Source organism: Marmota monax, unplaced genomic scaffold (genome assembly GCF_021218885.2).
Source record: "Marmota monax isolate L192 unplaced genomic scaffold, Marmota_monax_Labrador192_F-V1.1 WCK01_AAM20220418_F8-fsc00275, whole genome shotgun sequence".
NCBI lineage: Eukaryota > Metazoa > Chordata > Mammalia > Rodentia > Sciuridae > Marmota > Marmota monax.
Window position 1 is genome coordinate 1,158,797 of NW_026691942.1, and position 25,998 is coordinate 1,184,794.

The following is a 25,998-nucleotide window of genomic DNA, read 5'->3' on the forward strand; positions in this document are numbered from 1 at the left end:
AGGCAGGGGTGCCTTTCAGGGCTGGAGTCTGGCTTCCTGATGTCTTGCAGTCACCAGGATGATTGGCATCTTAGCAGGTCACCCCCGTCTCTGAGAGGCAGTGCGACTACAGCAGGTCACCCATCTCCGGTAGTTGTGGGACCAGGCAGAGCTGAGTAGAGATTCACAGGTATTTGGGTGATCTCACCCTGTGGGATGCCACGGGAAGTCCCCAAACACCAGACGTTCTGATTCCAAGGCTGCAGTCCCAATGAAGTCCACGCAGCCCACAGATGGCTCTCGACAGGATGCTGGTGCCTCGTACAGGAGAAGGGTGGATGCAGGGGGCTCCAGGCCCTGCCTAGAGCTCTGGGAGGTGAGGTGGGAGGAGGCTGGGCCCAGGGACACCTGGATGGTGGCACACGCGTCATTGTCTTGTCCCCAGCGTGGTTGAGGCTCTGCAGGAAGCGAGGGGTCTGTCCCAGACCCCACCTCTCCCTCAGGCCCTTGGACACAGTGGGCTTGGGCCCAGAGGAGAGGGTGTGCCCCAGCTCTGGTCCCACACTCCTGTCAGTCAGCAGGTGCAGGCGGAGGTGACAGGTGCAGTGTGAGTGTGGTGTGCCCAGAGGACCGTGTCTGTCTGTTGTGAGATCTAATGTTTTTAGAGCAACTTGAAGTTTACAGAAAAATTGAAAGGAAGGTACAGAGAGTCCCCTTGTATTCCTGCCCCCATGCAAGCATAGCCTCCGTCACTGTGGCATCCCCTACTAGAAGGGTACCTCTGTCGCACCAATGAGCCTGTGCTGACAGGTCACGGTCACTCGAGTCTGTGGTGTACACTGGGGCTCAGTCTTGGTGCAGTGAAATAGGGGTCAGAGGGCTGGGGCTGGACAGATATTATGCCCATCTACAACTAAAAAATATTTTTAAAAAAATTTAAAAAAGAAAGAAATAGGGGTCAAACGCACAGCAACGTGTCCTTAGGAAGGCCCTGCTGTGGCACACACGCTCCCCACCTTTTGTGTCCGGCTGAAGAGAACGTCCATCTTGATGAAGTGGCTACTCCTCTCTCCACCCATAATTGCCACCGTCACCCAGTTTGCAGAGGTGGTTCGACTGTCTATTGGGAACCACGGGACTGTGACCCCGATCTCCGTCTTCCATTTCCCTGTCTGCTCCATGTCCTGATGTATGTCCTGCAAGGCCCAGAGCATGGGGGGACAGTGCCCTCCTGCTGGCCACCTCTCCTTTGGCCTGTTCCCCAGCTTTTAAAAATGTAAAGTCCCATATTGAGATGTTAACCACAGAACACTAGGCAGTCGGGTTGGAAATAAGGATCTGTCTTCAAAATGCCCCCGACCGCTCTATGGCGGTAATGATCTTTGTATATGTAGAGTCAGTTTGCCTGTATCTACAGAATATCTATGGCTTCTCATTCTTCTGGGTATATGCGATGTAGAGTCCACCAGTCGTGCAGTTATGTATGTACATAGAGTAATGATGTCTGACTCCATCTGTTATCCTCCGGTCCTCGTACCCCTCCTCTCCCCAACTCCCCACCACCTAATCTAAGGTAACTAGTCTTCCCTAATGCTCTGCCCTCTGTGAATCAGCATCTGCATATCCGAGAAAACATTCGGCCTTTGGCTTTTGGGGATTGGCTTATTTCACTTGGAATGATATTTTCCAGCTCCATCCATTTACCAGCAAATGCCATCATTTCATTCTTCTTTGTGGCTGAGTAATATTCCATTGTGTGTGTGTGTGTGTATCACATTTTTTTAATCCACTCATCTGTTGAAGGACACCTACGTGGTTGCATAGTTTAGATATTGTACGTTGAGCTGCTATGAACATTAATGTGGCTGCTGATTTTAATTCCTTTGGGTATATGCCAAGGAGTGGGATAACTGAGTCAAATGGTGGTTCCGTTCCAAGTTTTCTGAGGTGTCTCCATAGCACTTCCATAATAGTTGCACCAACTTTCCCACCACCTTGCTGGGATTTTGAATTTCACTGATTCTGTATGTGAAGTTGGAAGAACTGACATCTTGACAATATTGAGTCGTCGTCGTCACCTTTTTTTTTTTTTTGTACTGGGGATTAAACCCAGGGGCTCTCTACCGGAGAGCTACATCCCCAAACCCTTAAAATGCCTTTGCGTTTGGGGACAAGGTCTGACTAAACTGCCCAGGCAGCTCACGTTGGTGGTCCCCTCGCCTCGGCCTCCCACTCCTGGTGGCACAGGCCGCCCTGCTGCAGCCTGAGCAGACTGGCGCTGTCACCGAGAACGAAGCTCGCTTCTTCTCAGTGGTGTCCCTTCTTCCTGTGCTTGTGCTGTGGAGTCGGGGTCAGGAGAAGCGTGTCTTGTTCCTGACTCTGAGGGGACCGGGGTTCCTCACCATGGTGAGTGACGTCAGCTGCAGATGCTCTTCACCCAGTCCAGCCCTAGTTTGCTGAGAATTCTGTCAGGAATGGTGCTGGGGCTTGTCGGGTGCTTTTTCTGCATCTGTTGGGACATCATACAATTTTTTCCCTTTTAATCTGTTGATGGAATGGAATGTATTGATCTTTGGATGTTGATCCAGACAAGTCCTGGCCAGTCGTGGAGTGGGAGTCTTTATACGTGATCTGTTACACTTGGCACGGGTCTGTTGAGGATTTTGGCTCTGTCATACTGGGGTTGGTGTTGGTGCTAACGTGTGTCTGGTTTGGTGTTACTGTAGGGTGGCCTCCGTGAATGAGCATGGCCGGTCCTCTGGAAGAGGTTGGGGGGGTCATAGCGTGTCTTCGTTGACGCAGGCCAGAGATCCTGTGGCCTCTAGCCCTAGCTGGGCCTGGTGCTCTGTGTTCCAGGAGGCCTCTGGCTGCTGAGTCAGTTTCCTTCATGGACCTGGGCTTATTCAGGTCATCTCTTTCTTCTGGTGTGAGTTTGGCGGCCTGTGTCCTTCAAGAGATCAGTCCGTTTACCTACGTTATCGTGCTGTGGCCTAAATTGTTCATAGAGTTGGTTGGTCATCCTTTAGTTATTTTAAAATTTTTTTGGGTGGTACAGAGGATTGAACTCCAGGCTTCACATACGCTAGGCACTAAGTACTCTTCCACTGAGCTACGTCCCCGGCTGTTTAAAAACATTTTTTTTTTTTTTTGAGACGGCATCTTACCATATTGCCCAGACTGGCCCTAAACTTGTGATCATCCTGCCTCAGCTTCCCAAGTTGCTGGAATCACAGTTGTATACCGTGGTGCCTGGCTCTTGGTCATCCTTTTGATGCCCATGGGAGCTGTAGTTATATCCTTTCTTTTGTTTGATTTTGGTCCTCTCTTTTCCCCTCATTATCTTGGCTAGAAGCTTTTCAATTTATCAATACTTAAAACAAACAAACAGACAGCATCTGGTTCCAAGAAATTCCTCATCAGTCTCTTAGTCTTAGGGGCATAAATGGAGGGTCTCTCTGTGGATAACTAGCGATCTCCTGGCGGTTGCTGCGTGGCATCTTGCTGGGTGGCATGGTGACAGGCCACACTTGGACGGGTAGGTGGCATGAGCGAGCCCTTGGCCAGCTCTGTGAGCTCCAGGCTGCACCTGCCTGTCCTCTGAGAGTTCTGCCCCTCCCTGCACTCGCAGTCCCGGCCACCAGCTTGCGGCCTCCCTCGCTCCTGTAAGTTTGCTTTCTCTGTTGTCTGCACATTGGTTGATGGCAAGGGAACATCTCTCGCTCCCCAGGGTCCCCATAGAGCCCTGTGGTTTCTAGTCCTACCTCCAGGCCCCGGAGGGCTCCCTCAGGCTCCCTGCCACCTCCGGTTGCACTTGTGGCTCCTCTGACCTGCTGCTGTAGGCGTGAGATGTCGAGAGCCTCAGCTGTTAGGCGGTGGGGCTGCTCTGACGTGAACATGGATGTGGTGTGGTCAGCTTTCCTAGCAGGGTGCCCCTGAACTCCATGTAATCTAGAGGGGATGCTTGAGGACAGTGCGTGCCCTGTCGCAGGTGAGAAGTAGGGCCAGCCCGAGAGAGATGCTGGGTCTCATAGTCAGGCAGGGTCAGGCCTACTCCTCTGTCTGTTCCTCTCAGTGCAGGTGCGATTAGCACCGCTTAGTAGGGATGCATTTGGACACAGATAGCTGCACACTGAGGGTGTTTGCATAATCCATTTTTCCTCATTAGAATTAGACGTGTCCGGGAAATGCTGTGTTTCCTAAGTCACACTTACACTAGCCATTTTCTTTTTTGGGTCATACCTATAAATTAACAAGTGCATATCTTTCTTTCTTCCTCTTGAAATTTCTCTTTGGGTAGATCTTTTTTTGAATTTGTTTTTAAATGGTGTATAAAACATAAAGATTGTTCATGTTAGTGGGGTATAGATAGTATTCATCATGTGTGTACAGTGCATACTGTTTAGATCAGGTTAAACCTACCTGTCTCAAACATTTATCATTTTCTTTTGGTGAAAACTTTAAAAATTCTTTTCTCTAGCTTTGTGAAATGTACAGTATGTTATTGTTATAGGTATATGCATTATAAGCATTCAGAGTCAGGTGCTGCTAGTCTTATAAATACGTACATATCTAAGTTGGCAACATCAAATGCATCTCAGGAAGCGTGTATTTTCCACTTGTTCACAATGTTCACGTTTGTGATTGAATGTTTTTGTTTCATGTTTAATTTTTCATGTCTAGGAAATTGAAAGGGAAGACATGGATTTAGCAAATGCTGAGGCTGATGAATATACAGTTGGTTTTGAAGATGATTTTGAAGTAAGTATAAAAGTTAAAATTTCTCTCAGCTTATGATTTGTTCTGAAAAATCACCTTCTGTGTAATAATTTCACATCCTTTCTGTCTTCTTAGTACTCTTAGATGTCCGTGTCTGATAAAGTCTGACTTGGGTCGAGCTGTTCCCCATAAAAAGCTTGTCAACGCTTCTCCAGTGCTTGACAAAATGATGGGACTGAAGGGCTTTAAAGTCAGTCCACCCTTCAGTGCACTGTGACCAGACGTTTGTATGTGACTGTCCCTGTACACTCACTTTCCCATTCTCAGGACAAATTCCTAAACACACAAGGGCCAGTTATCTTCCCTTACATTGACAATGAATATAAAAAAAAAAATAAATCATAAAAGCGATCACATTTGCAACAGCATCAGAAAGAATGAAACACTTGGGAATAAACTCACCCAAGAAGCTGTAGGACTCGCAAATTGAAAACTACCACAGCTTGTTAAGGCATGTTAAGGACCTCGCTCCAGGGACCCGGGTGTGTGGGGGGAACGTCCAGGTGGCGGGGGTGTGGCCCACTGCTGAGCAGTTCGTCTTCGGGACAAGTGCAGTAGTACGGACAGATTGATGATCTAACGATGTCAACATTAGTGAACTATGAAGTCTTTCTTAGCTGTGATAAGGACTCTGCCTGTCTTAGACTGTCACGCTTTGTTCTGTGTGAGTGTTACTTAACTCTGTTGTCTTAAGGGTCCCAAACCGTTGTCCTTGTTTGTAGGACTATGAAGATGACTTTGAGGTTTGTGATGGAGATGATGATAGCAGCAACGAGCCTGAGTCAACAGAAAAACCGGAAGAACTTCCTTTAGCCCAAAAAAGGGAGATACAAGAAATTCAGAAAGCCATCTACGCAGAAAACGAGAGGCTCGGGGAGCTGTCCTCAGAGCTGCTGCGGAAGCAGGGGCTGGCGGAGGGCCCCGGGGACCCCCGCACAGGTGTGTGAACGGTGGCACTGCGGGGCCGCTCTCAGCCGCTGGCCAACCTTCAGGCCCTCCTTCCAGCGGTGGGCAGACACCCGGCACTGCAGTCCCACCACGGTTGTGCCCTGGCTCTTGGTGCTTGGGGCCGCTCAGGCATGAACCTCATGTGGCGAGGGTCTTTCTGTGAGAGGCTGTAGGCCCCATGGTGCTGGTGCTAGGCAGGGCTGGCTGTGGTGGGTCAGCTGTCCAGCAGCAGTGTGGCCTGCCCTCCGGCCTCCTGCTGGTCTGCCTGCAGTGCTCTCCCCTTCCTGGGGACGTCCTCCTCTGTTCCTGCAGGGGAAATCAGGGCTGTCACAGGAGGCCAGCATCAGAGCGCCACGAAGGCCAGGTGCCGCTCAGGGGAGGCAGTGGGAAGCTGGCTTCTGACCAGGGGTTTTCTTTATGAAATCAGGACTGTTTACCCTGGGCTCGTGGCCTCTGGATGTGGCAAGTTATGAGAACAGGAGAGGGTCTCACTGTGTCGCCCAGGCTGGCCTAGAATGTGACACCCTCCCACCTCTGCCTCGTAGGAGCTGGGATGGCAGGCGCGCCTCACTGGCTCCCCACAGAGCTCAGAGCACTCATCCTGCAGCTGCAGATCCTGAGTGCCACTTGCAGTCACATGACTCTGGGTGTCACCTAACCTCTCTGTGCCTCGGTTTCCTGAAGGGTATCTGTAGTGAGGCCTTCTTTAAGGTCAGGCGGCCAACACGGGCACATGCTGGAGAGCACGAGCGCCCCACCAGCGCCGCGGAGTGTCAGTGCCGTGGGGCCTGGTGCTGGCTCTCTGTCATGGTATCCCCAGCTGTCAAAGTGGCCTGGTCTTGTGTGGATACCCTGCTGCACCCTGCGGCTAGTGTGGTTGTGAACCTCAGGTGACTTTTTGCAGTGCACTCGGGTTCATTGTGGTGCTTGGGAGCTCACACATCTGCAGGAGGTAACCCAGCTCCTCGGTCTCTGCACTGGGGTGTCTTCATTCTGTGATGTACACTTGTCTGCCACTTTCCTCATTTTCAGGACTGGTGGCCTCTCTCAGGCGTGCATGGGCTTTGCCCTTGGCACACCGCCTTCCCCAAACCCAGTGCCCTCACGGCCGTCCTATGCGGCAGGGAGACAACAGAGATGCAGTGTGGCACTTGTCGTCAGGAAGCTTGTTGTGACAGTGCTGGGACTGGCTCTGTGGTCTTCTGACCCCGAGGTGTGGCGTCCTCTGAGCCACACCCTCTGTCTCAAAGGCAGCAAGGAAAATGAGAGAATGTGTGGTCAAGGACACTGAGAGTTCTGGAAACTAAGACAGCAAGACGTTCATTCTGTTCTCGAAGGGGAATAAAAGACTGATGAAGATACGTTTGCCTGAACATGTGAACACGAGCGTGGGGTGGCTGCACACAGGAGGCCACGGGAACCCTTGAGGGAAGAGGCAGCTCCCATCAGGAAGGTGGTGGCTGGAGCTGGTCCTGCTGCGGACCTTTTCGCTCAGCCAGTCATTGGTCAGTCTGATCAATCTTTGGAAACTTTTGAAAGTCTTCTAGGCTCATACCCACATTCTTCTTTGATTTGCACTTGTTTTTAATTTATTTCCCATTTCCTTTAGTAGAGAGCAAGAGTCCCCCTCATTTGAGGGGGATGCCTTTTGAGACCCCCATGGGTGCCTGAAGTCACCCCATATGTAGTGCTTTCCCCCTATGCATACAGACCGATGATGAAGTTTGGTTTGCACATTAGGCACAGTAAGCGGTTAGCAGCATGAACAGTAACAGAACAACCGTTACCATACCCCGTGATAGAAGTTAAGTGGACATGTCTCTCAAAATACTGTCCTGTACTCACCCTAATCTGTGATTAGCTGAAGTGAGTGACGTTCCTTGACACAGCCCTGGGCCACATTGGTGTCAGGAGCGTGGTCTGCTTTGGGTGACGGCAGATCCTTGAGCCCTGATGATGCCGATGGCTGGGGAGCTCCACGGTTGACAGTTCTTTTTGCTGAACCCTTTGGAGAGCGCTGTAGTGGGAAGTGGTGGCCTCTTTCCTTTTAACTCACTGAGCCATTGCTGTGGGGGTTGGTGACCACTTGAGTGCTGCGTTGCGTGGGAGGACATAGTTCACAATCTCGTCCTTGAGTGTCCTGCCGTGTAAAGCACTTTAGTGAGTTTGGGTGACGTCCATGCTGCTGGTTCTGCTCCGTTTCTTCCTCCTCTTCCTCTGTACTTCCACGTCACTGCACGGTGGCAAATGCTTCTCCATCTCCTTGTCTTGCTGCATGAACAGTTCTCCTGACTTCGCAGCCGTTCCCAGGAAGCCTTTTAAAACATCCTCCACTTCACTCCCTAAGTTCTTCCAGGGAGTCTTCCAGCTCTGCCCCACTTCCAGAGTAGGGTCTGCATCACTTGCCAGTCAGAGGTGGTCCCACAGCAGGCACCGGGACGGGTGACATCTTGGTCAAGGGGCTGGAGCAGGTGGTGTCTGAGATGAAATAGAGCCTTGACCTTGTCATTTTCACAGCAAACAGATTCAGGATGACCAGGTGCACTGCCTGTCATTGATAAGGCTTTAAATTCCAACCCTTCCTGTCCGAGTAAAAGGGCAGCGGCGTCTTCCTTGGCAGGCAGTCTCGCCCGCAGTTTCCATGCTTTCAGTCCAAACCTGTCCCTGAATCATCCCTCAGGTGCAGCGAGTGAGTTGGTGCCCCTTGTTGCAGGGGACCCCTTGCTGAAGGCTTCACGGGCTTCAGGCTTCTGCTGCAGCTTGCTGCTGTCCTTGGAACATGTTCCTGTCTTCCACCCACAAGTATTTTAAACCTTTTCCATCTTAACTAGGCCCCTGGGATGCACTGTGGCTGTGACTTCTGCAGGTTGAGGTGTGACAGCAAAAGAAGCAGTACTCCTATTTCCTTCTTCACGTTTTTATGGACAGATTTGCTCTTCACACAGATCTAACAACTTGGCATGAGACTTGCTTTCCTAAAGTGGAGAAGAGTCTCCTTTTCACTTAAAGGGAGCACTTAAAGCTTCTCTTTTGCCAGAACCACTACTCTTGTGCTTTTGGATCATAGTAAGTAAAATAAAGGTCACTTGAAGACAAGCACCTTGACACCAAGATAGTCCATCTGATAACAGACAGCCATTCAGTGATGAGCGGGTGGGCAGTGCATACAGTGTGGATACTGTGCAGAGGGATGCTTCGTGCCAGGCAAGACAGTGTGAGATTTCATCCTGCCACAGTGAGAATAACATGTATTTTGAAATGTATGATTTACTTATTTTTGGAATTTTCTGTTTAATGTTTTCATACCATGGTTGACTGTGGGTAACTAAAACCTCAGAATGTAAAGGCACGATTAAGGGAGACTACTTTGTAATCTTCATTTATTATTATTTCAGAGTGGATGGGTGGGGTTGGGATAGAGGACTGTATCCTATATATGCTCTTAAATATTTGTAAAACTCTTAATGTGATTAGTATATACAATAGGTGACCAGTAAATTTTGCCTTGTCTGAAAGTTCTTGGTACAATAGGAAGGAATAGGCCTCTAGATGCCCACCTATGGAAGGCATTATCAGTGTGATATCAGCATCCAGCAAAGAGCTTATCGAATTGATCATCACGTGTGCTTCTGATTGTTTTACTCTTAATTTTTTCTTTTGCTTGAAGGAAATATTTCACTGTCACACAAATAACTTTTTCTTTTTTCTTGTGTAGATGTGAATACTTCCCCGTCCAGAGCCCCTGTTTGTGGGATTTTTGTGGACTTTGCTACAGCCTCGCACCGTCAGAAGAGCCGGATGCAGGCCCTTAAGCAGAAGTAGGTGGGCGGGGAGACGGTGGGGGTGCTGAGGGGCTTGGGGGACTTTGCAAGCAGAGCTTCCAGTTTATTTTCGGTGTGCCTGTTTGGGTGTGGGGGTGGTCTGCTCCACACCTCTGTGGTCTCTACTGGACCCTCAGCCTCAGCTTGTGGCTGACTGTTAGAAGGGCCCTGGAGTTCACGGTCTACTCTGGCTGACGCAGAATCCCAATCGCACATTTGTGAGCCTCAGGTCAGAACCCCGCTAAGCAGATGAGCCTGGTTTGTGTGGCCCTGCAACTTGGCGAGCCTCGCTCGCCTGAAGGAAGCCTGAGAGTGCATGTTCTTGACCTCCACTTCCAGATGCGAGAGTGCTACTCTCAGGAAATAGGTGTTACAACTTGTTTTTATTTTTATTTTTTTGAATCCACGGGCATTTAACCACTGAGCCATGTCCCCATCCCTTTTTTTGTATATATTTTCTTTAGCGACAGGATCTCACTGATTTGCTAAGTGCCTTGCTAAGTTGCCGAGGTTGGCTTTAAACGCCTGGTCCTCCTGCCTCGGCCTTCCCAGCTGTTGGGATTACAGGTGTGTGCTACCACGCCCAGCCTGAGGCTGGCTTTGAACTTGCAGTTCTCCTGCCTCAGCCTCCCAGGCCGCTGGGATCACAGACATATACCGCTGCGCCCAGCTACAGTTTATTTTTATAAGGAACCACTAGGTGCTGTGCTCCTCAGGTGTCACCCCAAATCCTTAGGGCCCATTTTACAGAGAAGAAATGAGGCTCAAGGTTAACAGCTCTTGAATTGTAGAGCTGAGTTTTGAACCCAGAGCTGCCAGGTATTGAAGTCCAACCTTGTAATTAATGTAAATTTATGAATTTGTAAAATTTCGAAATTTATATTCTGAAGTCAAGTCTATTGTATTAAACCTAAATGGGACTGAGAATAATGAAAAAATAATAATTTTTAAAAACGCAGGTCTATAAAAAGAGCATGCTTCAGGGACACTGCTACATCGATGTTCATAGCAGCACAATTCACAATAGCAAGACTGTGGAACCAACCTAGATGCCCATCAATGGATGAATGGATAAAAAAAATGTGGCATTTATACACAATGGAGTATTACTCTGCATTAAAAAATGACAAAATCATAGAATTTACAGGGAAATGGATGGCATTAGAGCAGATTATGCTAAGTGAAGCTAGCCAATCCCTAAAAAACAAATGCCAAATGTCTTCTTTGATATAAGGAGAGTAACTAAGAACAGAGTAGGGTCGAAGAGCATGAGAAGAAGATTAACATTAAATAGGGATGAGAGGTGGGAGGGAAAGGGAGAGAGAAGGGAAAATGCATGGAAATGGAAGGAGACCCTCAGGGTTATACAAAAGTACATACAAGCGGAAGTGAGGGGAAGGGGAAAAATAATATAAGGGGGACAAACGAATGTCAGTAGAGGGAGCAGAGAGAGAAGAGGGGAGGGGAGGGGAGGGGAGGGGAGGAGAGGGGAGGGGGGATAGTAGAGGATAGGAAAGGCAGCAGAATACAACAGACACTAGTATGGCAATATGTAAATCAGTGGATGTGTAACTGATGTGATTCTGCAATCTGTATATGGGGTAAAAATGGGAGCTCATAACCCACTTGAATCAAATTGTGAAATATGATATGTCAAGAACTATGTAATGTTTTGAACAGCCAACAATAAAAAATTAAAAAAAAAAAAAAAAAAAGATAAAAACGCAGGTCTAAAATTTACGTCACTTGCTCAGTGCACGGCCTTAGTAACATTCAATAGCTATTTGCTGAGTGAACACATAAATCATTAATAAAATAGCAGCTTCACCACAGTTTTGTTGCCCTTATATTCTGAGCCCCACTGAAGCTCCTGCTGTGTGGCTAAGCTTTTTTAAAAAACCTGATTCAAGTTGCATATGGGTTCAACACAGCTTTTCTAACTCATATGATCAAAACTATACAGTGTGTTGTCTGGACGCACATAAATATGAGATGAAATTTTATTTTGTAAAGTGAGAGGATGCGAGCTTGGTGGTTAGCAGGGCAGTTGCTGTGCCTGGGCAGCTGTAGGCTGGTGCATGGCTGGGTCTGGGTACAGGTCCTGGGAGGTCACATGCAACTTGATCCAGTCAGGAGAACAAAGCCACTGTAGGTGCTGCCCACAGGGAGGATATGAAGGCAGCTGGTGGCAGGTGCAGCAAGCTGCATGGCTTAGCAGGGGACCAGAGGGACCAAGAGCCCAGCAGCTTCAGGAGGCCACACACCTAGATTCATGCACCTTTACCGGGTCATTCTGACACCACTGACTGCCTCAGCCTCGGCCTGGCAGGACAGAAGTCAGGCCCTTGCCAGTTGGCTGCAGCTAGCCATAGACCCCTTTCATCCTCCCTGCCCCCCGATGTGTGTTCTCAGTGTAACTTTGTCTTATCTCCAATTTGTTTTAAAGGACACGAAGTACAAAACTACTTCGGCTTATCGACTTAGATTTCTCATTCACTTACTCTCTCTTGGATCTACCACCAGTAAATGAATACGACATGTATATCAGAAACTTCGGGAAAAAAAATACCAAGCAGGTTAGTATAAGATGTCTTAACTAAGGGCCAAGTGCAAGGCCTTAACCAAGGCCACATGCAAGGCCAGTGCAGCCTTTGCATGATTGTTGTTTATGCCATGATATACTTATTTTTGACACAAACACAAGACTTTTCTTTAATGAATTTTTCACACTAATTTTTACGCCTTGCCCTAGTGAATTTACTTGGACTTACCATGTATGTCATGACTTCTCGAAAACAACTTCAGCCTCATACTAAGTTGATTCCAGTTAGATCCAGAAATAGTAAGGGCTGGCAGGGTTTTGAAGGCAGATGTCCTATCTTCCATTTTTCCAGGTCCGTTATGGGTACTATCAGCCTTCACCTGGTCTATTGGGCAACCTCATTACAGCAGCAAGGCCACAGTGTGGCCCTAGGAAGCCGACAGCATGCATCCTGACTGGCAGCTCACTTACTGGGACCTTGAGCAGATTATCTAATTTTTCGCCCGTTCTCAACTAATCTCAAAGTGATTAGTAACACAAGTGCCTTTATTGAAGCATGGTACCTTTTTTTTAAAATTTTTTTAATTTTTATTTTTTTTTTAAGAGAGAGTGAGAGAGAGGGAGAGAGAGAGAGAATTTTTCAATATCCATTTTTTAGTTTTTGGCGGACACAACATCTTTGTTTGTATGTGGTGCTGAGAATCGAACCCCGGCCGCACGCATGCCAGGCGAGAGCGCTACCGCTTGAGCCACATCCCCAGCCCAGCATGGTACCTTTTTGAAATACAAAAATTATGCTTGGTTTTGCAAAGCCAGAACATTTTGAAGTATGTGTGTAGGCAAGGAAGTAGTATTTTCAAAATGAAGGCACATTGTTGGATGTGACATTTTGGAAACACTGTTGAAAATTAAACCTATGTTTATCAAATGTCTTGGACACAAGCAGCCTTTGCATGATTGTTGTTTATGCCATGATATACTCATTTTTGACACAAACACAAGACTTATTATCATCTTTTAAAAATCATAATTGTTATTTTCATCAAATGACAATTTGTTCTGAAATTGAGACCAAACATTAATTCCAACATACCTTTGTCTCTAAGGCATACATTCAGTATAATGAAGATAATGTTGAAAGAGACACTCAGACTGAAGATATAGAGACCAGGGATGTGTGGACCCAGCATCCAGGAGAAGGTGCCATTGTATATGGTAAAACTTTGTTATTAACTGTTGAATGTCTTAACAATCTTTTTGTTTTATTTTTACTTATTTTCTTTCTTTTTTGTTTTGAAACTTATTTCCTTTTTTGTTCCTTCTTATTATGTGTTTCTCTTTTGTATGGTTCTTGGTGTTAGACTATGGAAATACACAGTATTCTTTAAAAGAAATGGAATCAGCGAGGCAGTGACTGCATTGGAGCTGCTGACTGAGGAGGTTCAAACCTGAGCCTGTGTGGACCTGGGGAGGTGCAGTCCCGACCACTGCTCAGGACTGCACTGGGAAGCACCCACTCCACCTGGGCCTGTCGCTCCCTGCCCTTAGAATGTCACTCTTTAGGTGGTGTCTGCAGATATGTCCCTCAAGATAGACCAGAGGTCCCTGGAACACAGGGCTTGTGCTAGGTGCTGTGCAGCGGTTTACATGTGACATACATTATCGGTTGTTTGTTTTTCTTGAGGATTTTCTCATATGGCAGGGAATCATACTGCTCCCTTTCCTCAGGTAAACCCCGTTAAGAAAACAATGCAGGTAAGTTTCCTTTGTCTTAAACGCTTGAGACCATAAGTGCTTCAGGTTTTAGATTTTGAATTAGGGATGTTCACACACTTAGATAGTAAATTAATTCTTTTTCATGACTTTTCTTGAGATATTTATGTAAGGTTGAATTTATAGACTTCCCACAAACAATATACAGTTATTTCTAGAAAAAAAATTACTAAAGTATCTGCAGGATATAATGCAAAGTTTTCTGACTTTTCTTCAGGATTCTTACTATTCACCTGTAACATCTTGACTCAAAAGATTTGTAGGTATGACCACGTTATAGTCAATTGTATTGATTTGCTTCATCTGTTAGGTAGTAAAGAACGGGAATTCTGTGACACTACAGTTGTACCCAAGATTGACACTCCAAGGTTATCCAGCTTTCTCCGGGCAGCATGTCAGGTACACTCTATAGTATTTTCTATTCTATGTGCGAGTGCATAAAGTTGCATTAGAAACAAAGAAGCTACTGAAACCTTGGAGCTTTAATGGATTAGATACATCAGAATCAGGTATTCATTTTCAGGTATTGTTTTCTAACAAAATATTAGTGTTACATTTATTAAACCAACATGCAAAATGATGCCCTAAAGGTATTATATACCACTAGCAGTGCTATCTGTGTATCTGGATTCTGTATTTTAATAGTAGTTTCTTATATTTTAGAATAACTATAGACTAAGAACCCAAATATTAAGTTGGCAAAGCATGCATAAATCTAGGCTATTTGAAGATAATAAAACTCAAAATATTTTTAAACTCACTTTCCATAGGTTTAAAATATGTACCAAGGAAGGGAATAATATTGTAAAGCTCTGCACATCACTAGGGTCACCTCAGGGACATTATCTGGTTTGACATATCCTTCTCATCTCCTTAAGCCCCACCAACCTGATCAATAACAATCACAATCATCATAAATAGCCCTCCATAAACCTTTCTATATAACTCACTGAAGAAAAGGATTTTCTTAAAAGTTATTAGAAATAATTTCTAAAAACTAAAATAAGAAGTCAATCTTCAGATTTTCTCAGTTGTTTCATAAATTTATTATGTGTGATCGGAATTTAAATCAGAGCAGAGCTAAAGAACATGACATTGCTATTTTGGTTACATCACATCCATGACTCAAATGATGACTAAACACATGGTAGTTACTACATCACAGTGTCACTGCTATTTGAGAGGAGGGATTAAAACTGATGAAGTTTGACAGAATTTTTTTGTTACAATCTAATCCTTGGTCAGTGTAAATGTCTTGGGATTAAGACCTAGCCCTTGTCAACAGTGGGAGAGTGAGAAATGGAATGCATACAGAGTGAGAGGAAGAGGGTGGAGAGTCACCATGGATCATTCCTGATCCCACATGGCTCCTGTAACACTAGATCACCTGCAGCTAAAACAGTTGTCTCATTTCTAAAGAGAAAACCTTGCAGGTCTTACCTTCTCCATTCCCCTCAGTATTCACTGAACCTTCCACTTACTCCACGGCTTATGAAGAGTTCTCACCCAGCCCCCTTCCCCTCTCCATTCCCCTGGGTTCTCACCCAGCCCCCTTCCCCTCTCCATTCCCCTGGGTTCTCATGGATCCCTTTCCCCTCTCCATTCCCCTGGGTTCTCACCCAGCCCCCTTCCCCTCTCCATTCCCCTGGGTTCTCATGGATCCCCTTCCCCTCTCCATTCCCCTGGGTTCTCATGGATCCCCCTTCCCCTCTCCATTCCCCTGGGTTCTCATGGATCCCCCTTCCCCTCTCCATTCCCCTGGGTCCTCATGGATCCCCTTCCCCTCTCCATTCCCCTGGGTTCTCATGGATCCCCCTTCCCCTCTCCATTCCCCTGGGTTCTCACCCAGCCCCCTTCCCCTCTCCATTCCCCTGGGTCCTCATGGATCCCCCTTCCCCTCTCCATTCCCCTGGGTCCTCATGGATCCCCCTTCCCCTCTCCATTCCCCTGGGTCCTCATGGATCCCCCTTCCCCTCTCCATTCCCCTGGGTCCTCATGGATCCCCCTTCCCCTCTCCATTCCCCTGGGTTCTCATGGATCCCCCTTCCCCTCTCCATTCCCCTGGGTCCTCATGGAGCCCCCTTCCCCTCTCCATTCCCCTGGGTTCTCATGGATCCCCTTCCCCTCTCCATTCCCCTGGGTCCTCATGGATCCCCCTTCCCCTCTCCATTCCCCTGGGTTCTCATGGATCCCCCTTCCCCTCTCCATTCCCCTGGGTCCTCATGGATCCCCCTTCCCCTCTCCATTCCCCTGGGTCCTCATGGATCCCCCTTCCCCTCTCCATTCCCCTGGGTTCTCATGGATCCCCCTTCCCCTCTCCATTCCCCTGGGTTCTCATGGATCCCCTTCCCCTCTCCATTCCCCTGGGTTCTCACCCAGCCCCCTTCCCCTCTCCATTCCCCTGGGTTCTCATGGATCCCCTTCCCCTCTCCATTCCCCTGGGTTCTCATGCAGCCCCCTTCCCCTCTCCATTCCCCTGGGTCCTCATGGATCCCCTTCCCCTCTCCATTCCCCTGGGTTCTCATGGATCCCCCTTCCCCTCTCCATTCCCCTGGGTTCTCACCCAGCCCCCTTCCCCTCTCCATTCCCCTGGGTTCTCACCCAGCCCCCTTCCCCTCTCCATTCCCCTGGGTTCTCATGGATCCCCTTCCCCTCTCCATTCCCCTGGGTTCTCATGGATCCCCTTCCCCTCTCCATTCCCCTGGGTTCTCACCCAGCCCCCTTCCCCTCTCCATTCCCCTGGGTTCTCATGGATCCCCTTCCCCTCTCCATTCCCCTGGGTTCTCATGCAGCCCCCTTCCCCTCTCCATTCCCCTGGGTTCTCATGGATCCCCCTTCCCCTCTCCATTCCCCTGGGTTCTCATGGATTCCCTTCCCCTCTCCATTCCCCTGGGTTCTCATGGATCCCCCTTCCCCTCTCCATTCCCCTGGGTCCTCGTGGATCCCCTTCCCCTCTCCATTCCCCTGGGTCCTCATGGATCCCCTTCCCCTCTCCATTCCCCTGGGTCCTCATGGATCCCCCTTCCCCTCTCCATTCCCCTGGGTCCTCATGGATCCCCCTTCCCCTTTCCATTCCCCTGGGTCCTCATGGATCCCCTTCCCCTCTCCATTCCCCTGGGTCCTCATGGATCCCCCTTCCCCTCTCCATTCCCCTGGGTCCTCATGGATCCCCCTTCCCCTCTCCATTCCCCTGGGTCCTCATGGAGCCCCCTTCCCCTCTCCATTCCCCTGGGTTCTCCTGGATCCCCCTTCCCCTCTCCATTCCCCTGGGTCCTCATGGATCCCCCTTCCCCTCTCCATTCCCCTGGGTTCTCACCCAGCCCCCTTCCCCTCTCCATTCCCCTGGGTCCTCATGGATCCCCTTCCCCTCTCCATTCCCCTGGGTCCTCATGGATCCCCTTCCCCTCTCCATTCCCCTGGGTTCTCATGGAGCCCCCTTCCCCTCTCCATTCCCCTGGGTTCTCATGGATCCCCCTTCCCCTCTCCATTCCCCTGGGTCCTCATGGATCCCCCTTCCCCTCTCCCTTCCCCTGGGTTCTCACCCAGCCCCCTTCCCCTCTCCATTCCCCTGGGTCCTCATGGATCCCCTTCCCCTCTCCATTCCCCTGGGTCCTCATGGATCCCCCTTCCCCTCTCCATTCCCCTGGGTTCTCATGCAGCCCCCTTCCCCTCTCCATTCCCCTGGGTTCTCATGGATCCCCCTTCCCCTCTCCATTCCCCTGGGTTCTCATGGATCCCCCTTCCCCTCTCCATTCCCCTGGGTTCTCATGGATCCCCTTCCCCTCTCCATTCCCCTGGGTTCTCATGGATCCCCTTCCCCTCTCCATTCCCCTGGGTTCTCATGGATCCCCTTCCCCTCTCCATTCCCCTGGGTTCTCACCCAGCCCCCTTCCCCTCTCCATTCCCCCTGGGTTCTCATGGATCCCCTTCCCCTCTCCATTCCCCTGGGTCCTCATGGATCCCCCTTCCCCTCTCCATTCCCCTGGGTTCTCATGGATCCCCCTTCCCCTCTCCATTCCCCTGGGTCCTCATGGATCCCCCTTCCCCTCTCCATTCCCCTGGGTCCTCATGGATCCCCCTTCCCCTCTCCATTCCCCTGGGTTCTCACCCAGCCCCCTTCCCCTCTCCATTCCCCTGGGTCCTCATGGATCCCCTTCCCCTCTCCATTCCCCTGGGTCCTCATGGATCCCCTTCCCCTCTCCATTCCCCTGGGTTCTCATGGAGCCCCCTTCCCCTCTCCATTCCCCTGGGTTCTCATGGATCCCCCTTCCCCTCTCCATTCCCCTGGGTCCTCATGGATCCCCCTTCCCCTCTCCATTCCCCTGGGTTCTCACCCAGCCCCCTTCCCCTCTCCATTCCCCTGGGTCCTCATGGATCCCCTTCCCCTCTCCATTCCCCTGGGTCCTCATGGATCCCCCTTCCCCTCTCCATTCCCCTGGGTTCTCATGCAGCCCCCTTCCCCTCTCCATTCCCCTGGGTTCTCATGGATCCCCCTTCCCCTCTCCATTCCCCTGGGTTCTCATGGATCCCCCTTCCCCTCTCCATTCCCCTGGGTTCTCATGGATCCCCTCCCCCTCTCCATTCCCCTGGGTTCTCATGGATCCCCTTCCCCTCTCCATTCCCCTGGGTTCTCATGGATCCCCCTCCCCTCTCCCTTCCCCTGGGTTCTCACCCAGCCCCCTTCCCCTCTCCATTCCCCTGGGTTCTCATGGATCCCCTTCCCCTCTCCATTCCCCTGGGTCCTCATGGATCCCCTTCCCCTCTCCATTCCCCTGGGTTCTCATGGATCCCCTTCCCCTCTCCATTCCCCTGGGTTCTCACCCAGCCCCCTTCCCCTCTCCATTCCCCTGGGTTCTCATGGATCCCCTTCCCCTCTCCATTCCCCTGGGTCCTCATGGATCCCCCTTCCCCTCTCCATTCCCCTGGGTTCTCATGGATCCCCCTTCCCCTCTCCCTTCCCCTGGGTCCTCATGGATCCCCCTTCCCCTCTCCATTCCCCTGGGTCCTCATGGATCCCCCTCCCCCTCTCCATTCCCCTGGGTTCTCATGGATCCCCCTTCCCCTCTCCATTCCCCTGGGTCCTCATGGAGCCCCCTTCCCCTCTCCATTCCCCTGGGTTCTCATGGATCCCCTTCCCCTCTCCATTCCCCTGGGTTCTCATGGATCCCCCTTCCCCTCTCCATTCCCCTGGGTTCTCATGGAGCCCCCTTCCCCTCTCCATTCCCCTGGGTCCTCATGGATCCCCTTCCCGTCTCCATTCCCCTGGGTTCTCATGGATCCCCTTCCCCTCTCCATTCCCCTGGGTCCTCATGGATCCCCTTCCCCTCTCCATCCCCCTGGGTCCTCATGGATCCCCTTCCCCTCTCCATTCCCCTGGGTCCTCATGGATCCCCTTCCCCTCTCCATTCCCCTGGGTTCTCACCCAGCCCCTTCCCCTCTCCATTCCCCTGGGTCCTCATGGATCCCCCTTCCCCTCTCCATTCCCCTGGGTTCTCATGGATCCCCCTTCCCCTCTCCATTCCCCTGGGTTCTCATGGATCCCCCTTCCCCTCTCCATTCCCCTGGGTTCTCACCCAGCCCCCTTCCCCTCTCCATTCCCCTGGGTCCTCATGGATCCCCCTTCCCCTCTCCATTCCCCTGGGTTCTCACCCAGCCCCCTTCCCCTCTCCATTCCCCTGGGTCCTCATGGATCCCCCTTCCCCTCTCCATTCCCCTGGGTTCTCATGGATCCCCTTCCCCTCTCCATTCCCCTGGGTCCTCGTGGATCCCCCTTCCCCTCTCCATTCCCCTGGGTCCTCATGGATCCCCCTTCCCCTCTCCATTCCCCTGGGTCCTCATGGATCCCCCTTCCCCTCTCCATTCCCCTGGGTTCTCATGGATCCCCTTCCCCTCTCCATTCCCCTGGGTCCTCGTGGATCCCCCTTCCCCTCTCCATTCCCCTGGGTTCTCATGGATCCCCCTTCCCCTCTCCATTCCCCTGGGTTCTCATGCAGCCCCCCTTCCCCTCTCCATTCCCCTGGGTCCTCATGGATCCCCTTCCCCTCTCCATTCCCCTGGGTTCTCATGGATCCCCCTTCCCCTCTCCATTCCCCTGGGTTCTCATGGATCCCCTTCCCCTCTCCATTCCCCTGGGTTCTCATGGATCCCCTTCCCCTCTCCATTCCCCTGGGTTCTCATGGATCCCCCTTCCCCTCTCCATTCCCCTGGGTCCTCATGGATCCCCCTTCCCCTCTCCATTCCCCTGGGTTCTCATGGATCCCCTTCCCCTCTCCATTCCCCTGGGTCCTCGTGGATCCCCCTTCCCCTCTCCATTCCCCTGGGTTCTCATGGATCCCCCTTCCCCTCTCCATTCCCCTGGGTTCTCATGGATCCCCCTTCCTCTCTCCATTCCCCTGGGTCCTCATGGATCCCCCTTCCCCTCTCCATTCCCCTGGGTTCTCATGGATCCCCCTTCCCCTCTCCATTCCCCTGGGTTCCTAACCCTCCCTGCCTTCCCCTACATGGTAGTAGATTGTATTTTGAAGTATCGTACATATATATATGGAATACCTCTTTCCATTATTTCTTGTTCCTCTAGTTCTTACTGAAGGTTTTTTTTTGCATGTCATGGCAAGGTTTTTGTCTTTGTCATCTGATCTCTATCAGATCCTTAGGGTACCCATTCTTGTCAATCGCCATTATTTTGTGCTGATTCATCAACCCTTTGAAAAAGAGAGGGGTTGTTCTGTTGGTTCTTCAGTGTTTGTTGTTGAAGGGTATTTAAGATTTTGAGTTTTTCTTCTTCCATAATTTTCAACAGTATGTTTAGTGAAAAAACATATATGAAAAAAAGTATAGCTGTTCCTTGGCCTATGTATGTTTTGAGATTTTTTTCTTATTTGTGCTGTTATGAAGAAAAAGCTGTACATTTTTAAATTTTGATTTAATTTTATTTATTTAAGTTTTTGGTACCAGGGATTGAGCTCAGGAGCACTTGACCGCTGAGCCACCTCCCCAGCCTTATTTTCTATTTTATTCAGAGACAGGGTCTCACCGAGTTGCTTAGCACCTTATAGTTGCTGAGGCTGGCTTTGAACTCATGATCCTCCTGCCTCAGTCTTCCAAGCTCCTGGCATTGCAGGCATGCACCACCACGCCTGTCTGTACATTAAGATTTTTTTAAAAATTGTTAATGGACCTTTACTTTATTTATTCATTTATTTATTTGTTGTGCTTAGAATCTAACCCAGTGCCTCACACATGCTAGGCAAGTTCTGTACCACTGAGCCACAACCTGAGCCCTAAAATTTTTTTGTGTGTGTCATCATGGAGCCAAGCATTTATTTACAGAAATGGTTAAGATGAAAAGTAATATTTTGAAAAACTTTTATATTGTAAGCTTCTTACCATAATGACCGCTCCCCCATCTTTGCTAGGTGGTTGCTGTTTTGCTTGAAGAGGACCGTTTGGCTGGTGAGCCCGTCTGGAGCCTCAGGGCTGCAGATCACACCCTGAGCATTAGTGATAGCTCTTCTCAGGTGGACACTGGCCTGCCATTTCTTGAAAGTAAGGGGTCTTCAGTGAGTTTATTTCTAGTCCAACCAGTAAACATTTATATTTATGGAATGATCTTTAGTTTTACTTCTATTTTAATGCAATAGAATTTATTGTATATAGAGACAGACTCTATTTGTGCCACACTGAAAAGTGAATATTTAGGGTTTTTTTCCAAAATATGTATGTTAAATTTATGATTCTCGATTTTTTTTGCTGATCAAAGATAGCTTTTAGTAACTTAAATAATGAGATTATTTAAATGAATTAAAACTGAGATTGTCTGTATTTGTTTTAATTCCAGAATCTATTCCTTCACTTACTCATTTTCTTTTGATTTCTCTAATGAAACAGTTAGAATAGCTTGAGGGTGTTGCATTGTTGACTTAGACACAGGTGTGAGACACCCATTGTGACTCAGAGATACTCATTTACATGTTTAAGGTAAGTCATGGCTATAGAAAGTAAATGCTAAACAAATGAATCACAGACTAGCAAAGAAGTCCTGTTGGGGCGCTGGGGATGTGACTCAGGTGGTAGCGTGCTCATCTGGCATGCGGGCGGCCCAGGTTCGATCCTCAGCACCACATACAAACAAAGATATTGTGTCCGCTGAGAACTGAAAAATAAATATTAAAAAAAAAAAGTCATGTTGGCATGTAATTAAATTATTTTAAATGAACTGAAATGCAAAGACCGTATTTAAATTTCTTTAGCTAATAACATTTTACCTTTGAAAAAAAGTGTCTAGGGAGGTAGCTCTTGGCAATTTTGGCCCAGGTTTGTGGGGAAAGTGCCTCAAAGTCGCTTCTCCTTAAGAGATCAGGCTGTGAGCATGCTCTCAGGCACGTGTGAGGCTGAGCATTTGGTGCTACTTGTTCTTGAAATGTCTTCTTTTCCGCCTGCTATTTGTAGGTTTAGTTGTGTACATTCCTCTGTCCTTTAATGTTTGCGAAAATTACGTTAATTTAAATAAATCTTACTATTCCTTGAGAGCATTTTGTTTATTTCTTTTTATTTTATTTATTCTAATTGTTATATATGACAACAGAATGCAATTCAATTCATATTACCTAAATAGAGCATAATTTTTCATGTCTCTGGTTGTACACAAAGTAGAGTCACACCATTCGTGTCTTTATACATGTACTTAGGGTAGTGATGTCCATTGCATTCCCCCTTCTTTCTTACCTCCATGCCCCCTCTCATCCCCCTCCCTCTCCTTTACCCTATCTAGGGCTCCTCTATTGTTCCCATGCTCCCTGCCCCACCCTCACTATGAGTCAGCCTCCTTACATCAGAGAAAACATTCAGCATTTGGTTTTGGGGGATTGGCTAACTTCACTTAGCACTATCTTCTCCAACGCCATCCATTTTCCTGCAAATGCCATGATTTTGTGTTCTTTTACTGCTAAGTAAAATTCCATTGTGTATATATGCCACATTTTTCTTTATTCATTCATCCACTGAAGGGCATCTAGGTTGGCTCCACACTTTAGCTATTGTGAATTGTGCTGCTGTAATCATTGATGTCGCTGTGTTCCTATAGTATATGCTGTTCTTAAGTCCTTTGGGTATAAACCGAGGAGAGGGATAGCTGGGTCAAATGGTTGTTGCGTTCCCCATTTTGTTTATCTTAAACAAAAAAGATCCTGTTAGAAAAATGGTAAATCTGTGTACCTGTAGCATAACAGCACAGCAGCACACACAGAGAAGCAGACCGAAGCTGTGCTGCTGCCTGGAGCTGACGCAGAGCACAGCGACAGCAGAGAGGAAACCTGGCTCACACCTGTGTCTGGCATCCCTCATGACCACCAGTGTCAGCAGAGGTTTTCTGGTTTGCTAATTTTTGTGTTTTAGTAAAATGGATATTGAGATAGAAGAAGGAAAATGAGATGGGGAAGAGGCATCTGACAGAGTGAGTGGGTCGCTTCACCTTTGTGAACTTAGGATCTGGCTCATTCTCTCCCAGTCTGAGGTGAGATGCAGTGATATTTGAGCCTCCGTGGAATCTGCTCTCTGCTATCATCACTCCTAAAGCACATGTCCCTGGGTGAGGGCTCGGTGTGCAGAGTGTCCTAGGCATGATGACGGGGTGGATTCCGCAGTGAGGGGGGCAGAAATGCTGCCCTCCTGGGACTTAGGTTTGGTGTTGAGATGGACTGCAGACTGCTGACCAAGGGCTTGTGATGTGTTAGAGAGGGAGGCCTTCCATGGAGAGGCCACAGACAGCTTCTGGAGAGAAGGCCTCCCTGGGTGAAGCCAGATGGGGAAGCAGGCTGTAGGGAACGGAGGCCTGGCCCGCAGAGCCAGGTGAGGTCACTGGAGTGGCAGAGTGCAGACCTCCTGCTGGCACTGAGCAGAACTCTGCAATAGAATGGTGCTCATCTTTCTGAGAACCACTGTGGAAAATCGCCCATAAACCCATAGAGCTCATGGATGGAATCCCAGCACAACATGCAAAAAAATATGAAAGATGGCAGCAGGTTCCACACGTGTTGAATGGTCAAGAAACCAAGCCATTGAGGCACTTTTTCTGGAGAAGGACCTGGAATTTTCTGTGGAGGGCCCAGGAGGGCTGTGCCCGCATGCCTGTGACAGGGTGGCCCAGGTGTGGATGTCGTGGGCTCTGGCATCCATGGGTGTGGGGTATGTATGCCTTGGTGGTCTGGCACCGTCCTCTGTGCTGCCCCCTCCCTGCCTGCAGTGCTGTCTGTCTGTGACTGAGCAGCTCTTACCTGACATCCTGCTCTCTCCCCTCTGTCAGCATCTTCTGCTGATTTGGGGGCACAGCAAACTCCACCGACACCGAAGCCTGGAATTGGTTCCATTTGCTATTATCCAGCAGCATCTGGAGCAGAGCTCAGCTCTACCTCACTGGAAGAGACAAGTCTGCCGTGTTCCTGGCAGGCTGTTTTAAGAGAACTGAGGTTCCTAAGGGTAATGTCCTCACAAGGGATCAGCGTGGCTCAGTCCTGCGCCTCCTGCCCTGAGCTGCTGATTCTGAGTGCAAGCTTGTGGCTGAGAAGAGGTGTGATGCCCTGGCTGCCTGGCCAGCCAGGAAGGTCACGTGCTCACCTTGGCTGTGGCCATTACCAGTGTGTGTTCAGTTTGTTTCTTCATTAGGTTGAAATTTATTTGAGGGGTCTGGGTGTTCATTTAACATGGATTCCAGCAAATTGCTAAGATGCAAACATACTTTTCTTATCTTTTCCCCAGATCGAAAAGTATCCTGCTTGCATGCCTCTCGAGTACAAAGGCAGACCGTGGTCTCTGTGCATGATCTACCTGCAAAGGCCTCTGCCCAGCTGCTGGACTGCAGATACCTCCTCTGTGTATGGGACATCTGGCAGCCTTCAGGGCCCCAGAAGGTCCTGATTTGTGAGTCTAAGGTATATGCAGGAGGAGAGGCGTGTTTGCTGGGGGTGCTGAGAAGAGGAGAGCCGACTGTCACTCCCGTCTTGCACAGCTCCCCTCAGCCCTGCTGTGGGCCAGCAAGACACAGGGGTGTGTTTGCTTCAACTCCAGAAATTCTTAGTTCACAGGACCCACTCAGATTGAGAGTCCTAGGAGTCAGAGAGCAGGCTCTTGGCCAGTCGAGAACTTGGAAGTGAGTGTAGTTGTGGGCTTACTGGAAACACTGGCCGACCTGGGCACGACACTGGACCCTAGGACTTCCTCCTTGGCTGGCGCTGTGGGGCATGTTAGAGGTTTCCTCTTTTCCTGAGGCTTCTTGAAGTAGCTTTGCACCCCTGTCACTTATCTGGGCACGCCCTCCTTCATGTGTTTATGCTCCTGGTCACTGACAGCCAGGGGAAGAGCTGCCCCTTCACATTCATATCCCTTTAATTAGGAAAATGTCCTACTTTTGTGTTCCTTGATTTCTCCCAAAGCCATAGGGAGGAGTAACTTTCACAGGTACCAGTTTTAGGGAATTGAATGTTAAAACTTTTTGCAACAGAGGGTGTAGTTGAGGTGACTAAGGGTGGAATGGTCTGTTTTGAAGCCCAGTGAATTGCATTGAGAAGAAGTGACAGTCGAGCACCTCTCATGTGGCTATCATGTGGTCCCAAAAGTCCTACAGGGGGACTTTGTCCCTACTGTCCATTTGAGGAAACCAAGCATTTTATCTATGTGCAGAGGTCTGTGTTCACTAGGTCCTTCAGCTTCTCAGACACAGCCACCTGGGACGTCCCTCTGGGTCAAGTGAGCAGGCGCCAGTGTGGGACGAGCAGACCCGACTGCCGTGGGCCAGTCCCCTGCTGCCCAGGTGTCAGCCCCCGGTGTTTTCCTTTCAGGTCACGTGTTGCTGCTTTAGCCCTCTGAAGGCATTTCTGCTGTTTGCTGGGACAGCACATGGCTCAGTGGTGGTGTGGGACCTAAGAGAAGACTCCAGGATTCACCGTTACGTTGAGCTGAGTGACTGCTGCTGGACCTTCAGGACGGCCACGTTTTCCACCGGTCAGTGTCATGTCTGCCAAGCTGGTATCTCTGGAAAGCCACCCCAGAGCTGAGACTGAAGTTTTAAATTGATTGGCATTTATTCATTCAGATTATCCAGAAGCTGGGATCCAATCCATGGGCAAGGGAGGCATTTGATAAGTAGAAAAAAATATTTACCCAAGT

The 25,998-nt window shown here is 49.3% G+C and overlaps 1 protein-coding gene across 5 annotated transcripts in view; it reads left to right on the plus strand.

The window, feature by feature from the left end:
- The window catches only part of Dync2i1 (dynein 2 intermediate chain 1), a 65,488-nt gene that overhangs the window by 22,143 nt on the left and 17,347 nt on the right, over window positions 1-25,998 (plus strand). For 4 of the 5 annotated variants that reach the window (XM_046440595.2, XM_046440470.2, XM_046440398.1 and 1 more), the window contains 9 exons: window positions 4,660-4,737; window positions 5,478-5,694; window positions 9,419-9,521; window positions 11,971-12,100; window positions 13,173-13,282; window positions 14,148-14,238; window positions 21,255-21,384; window positions 24,592-24,764; window positions 25,671-25,833. In XM_046440595.2, the coding sequence (XP_046296551.1) occupies window positions 4,660-4,737; window positions 5,478-5,694; window positions 9,419-9,521; window positions 11,971-12,100; window positions 13,173-13,282; window positions 14,148-14,238; window positions 21,255-21,384; window positions 24,592-24,764; window positions 25,671-25,833 (1,195 nt within the window). The remainder of the gene's footprint in view (window positions 1-4,659; window positions 4,738-5,477; window positions 5,695-9,418; window positions 9,522-11,970; window positions 12,101-13,172; window positions 13,283-14,147; window positions 14,239-21,254; window positions 21,385-24,591; window positions 24,765-25,670; window positions 25,834-25,998) is intronic. The other variant, XM_046439797.2, reaches the window with a different exon arrangement.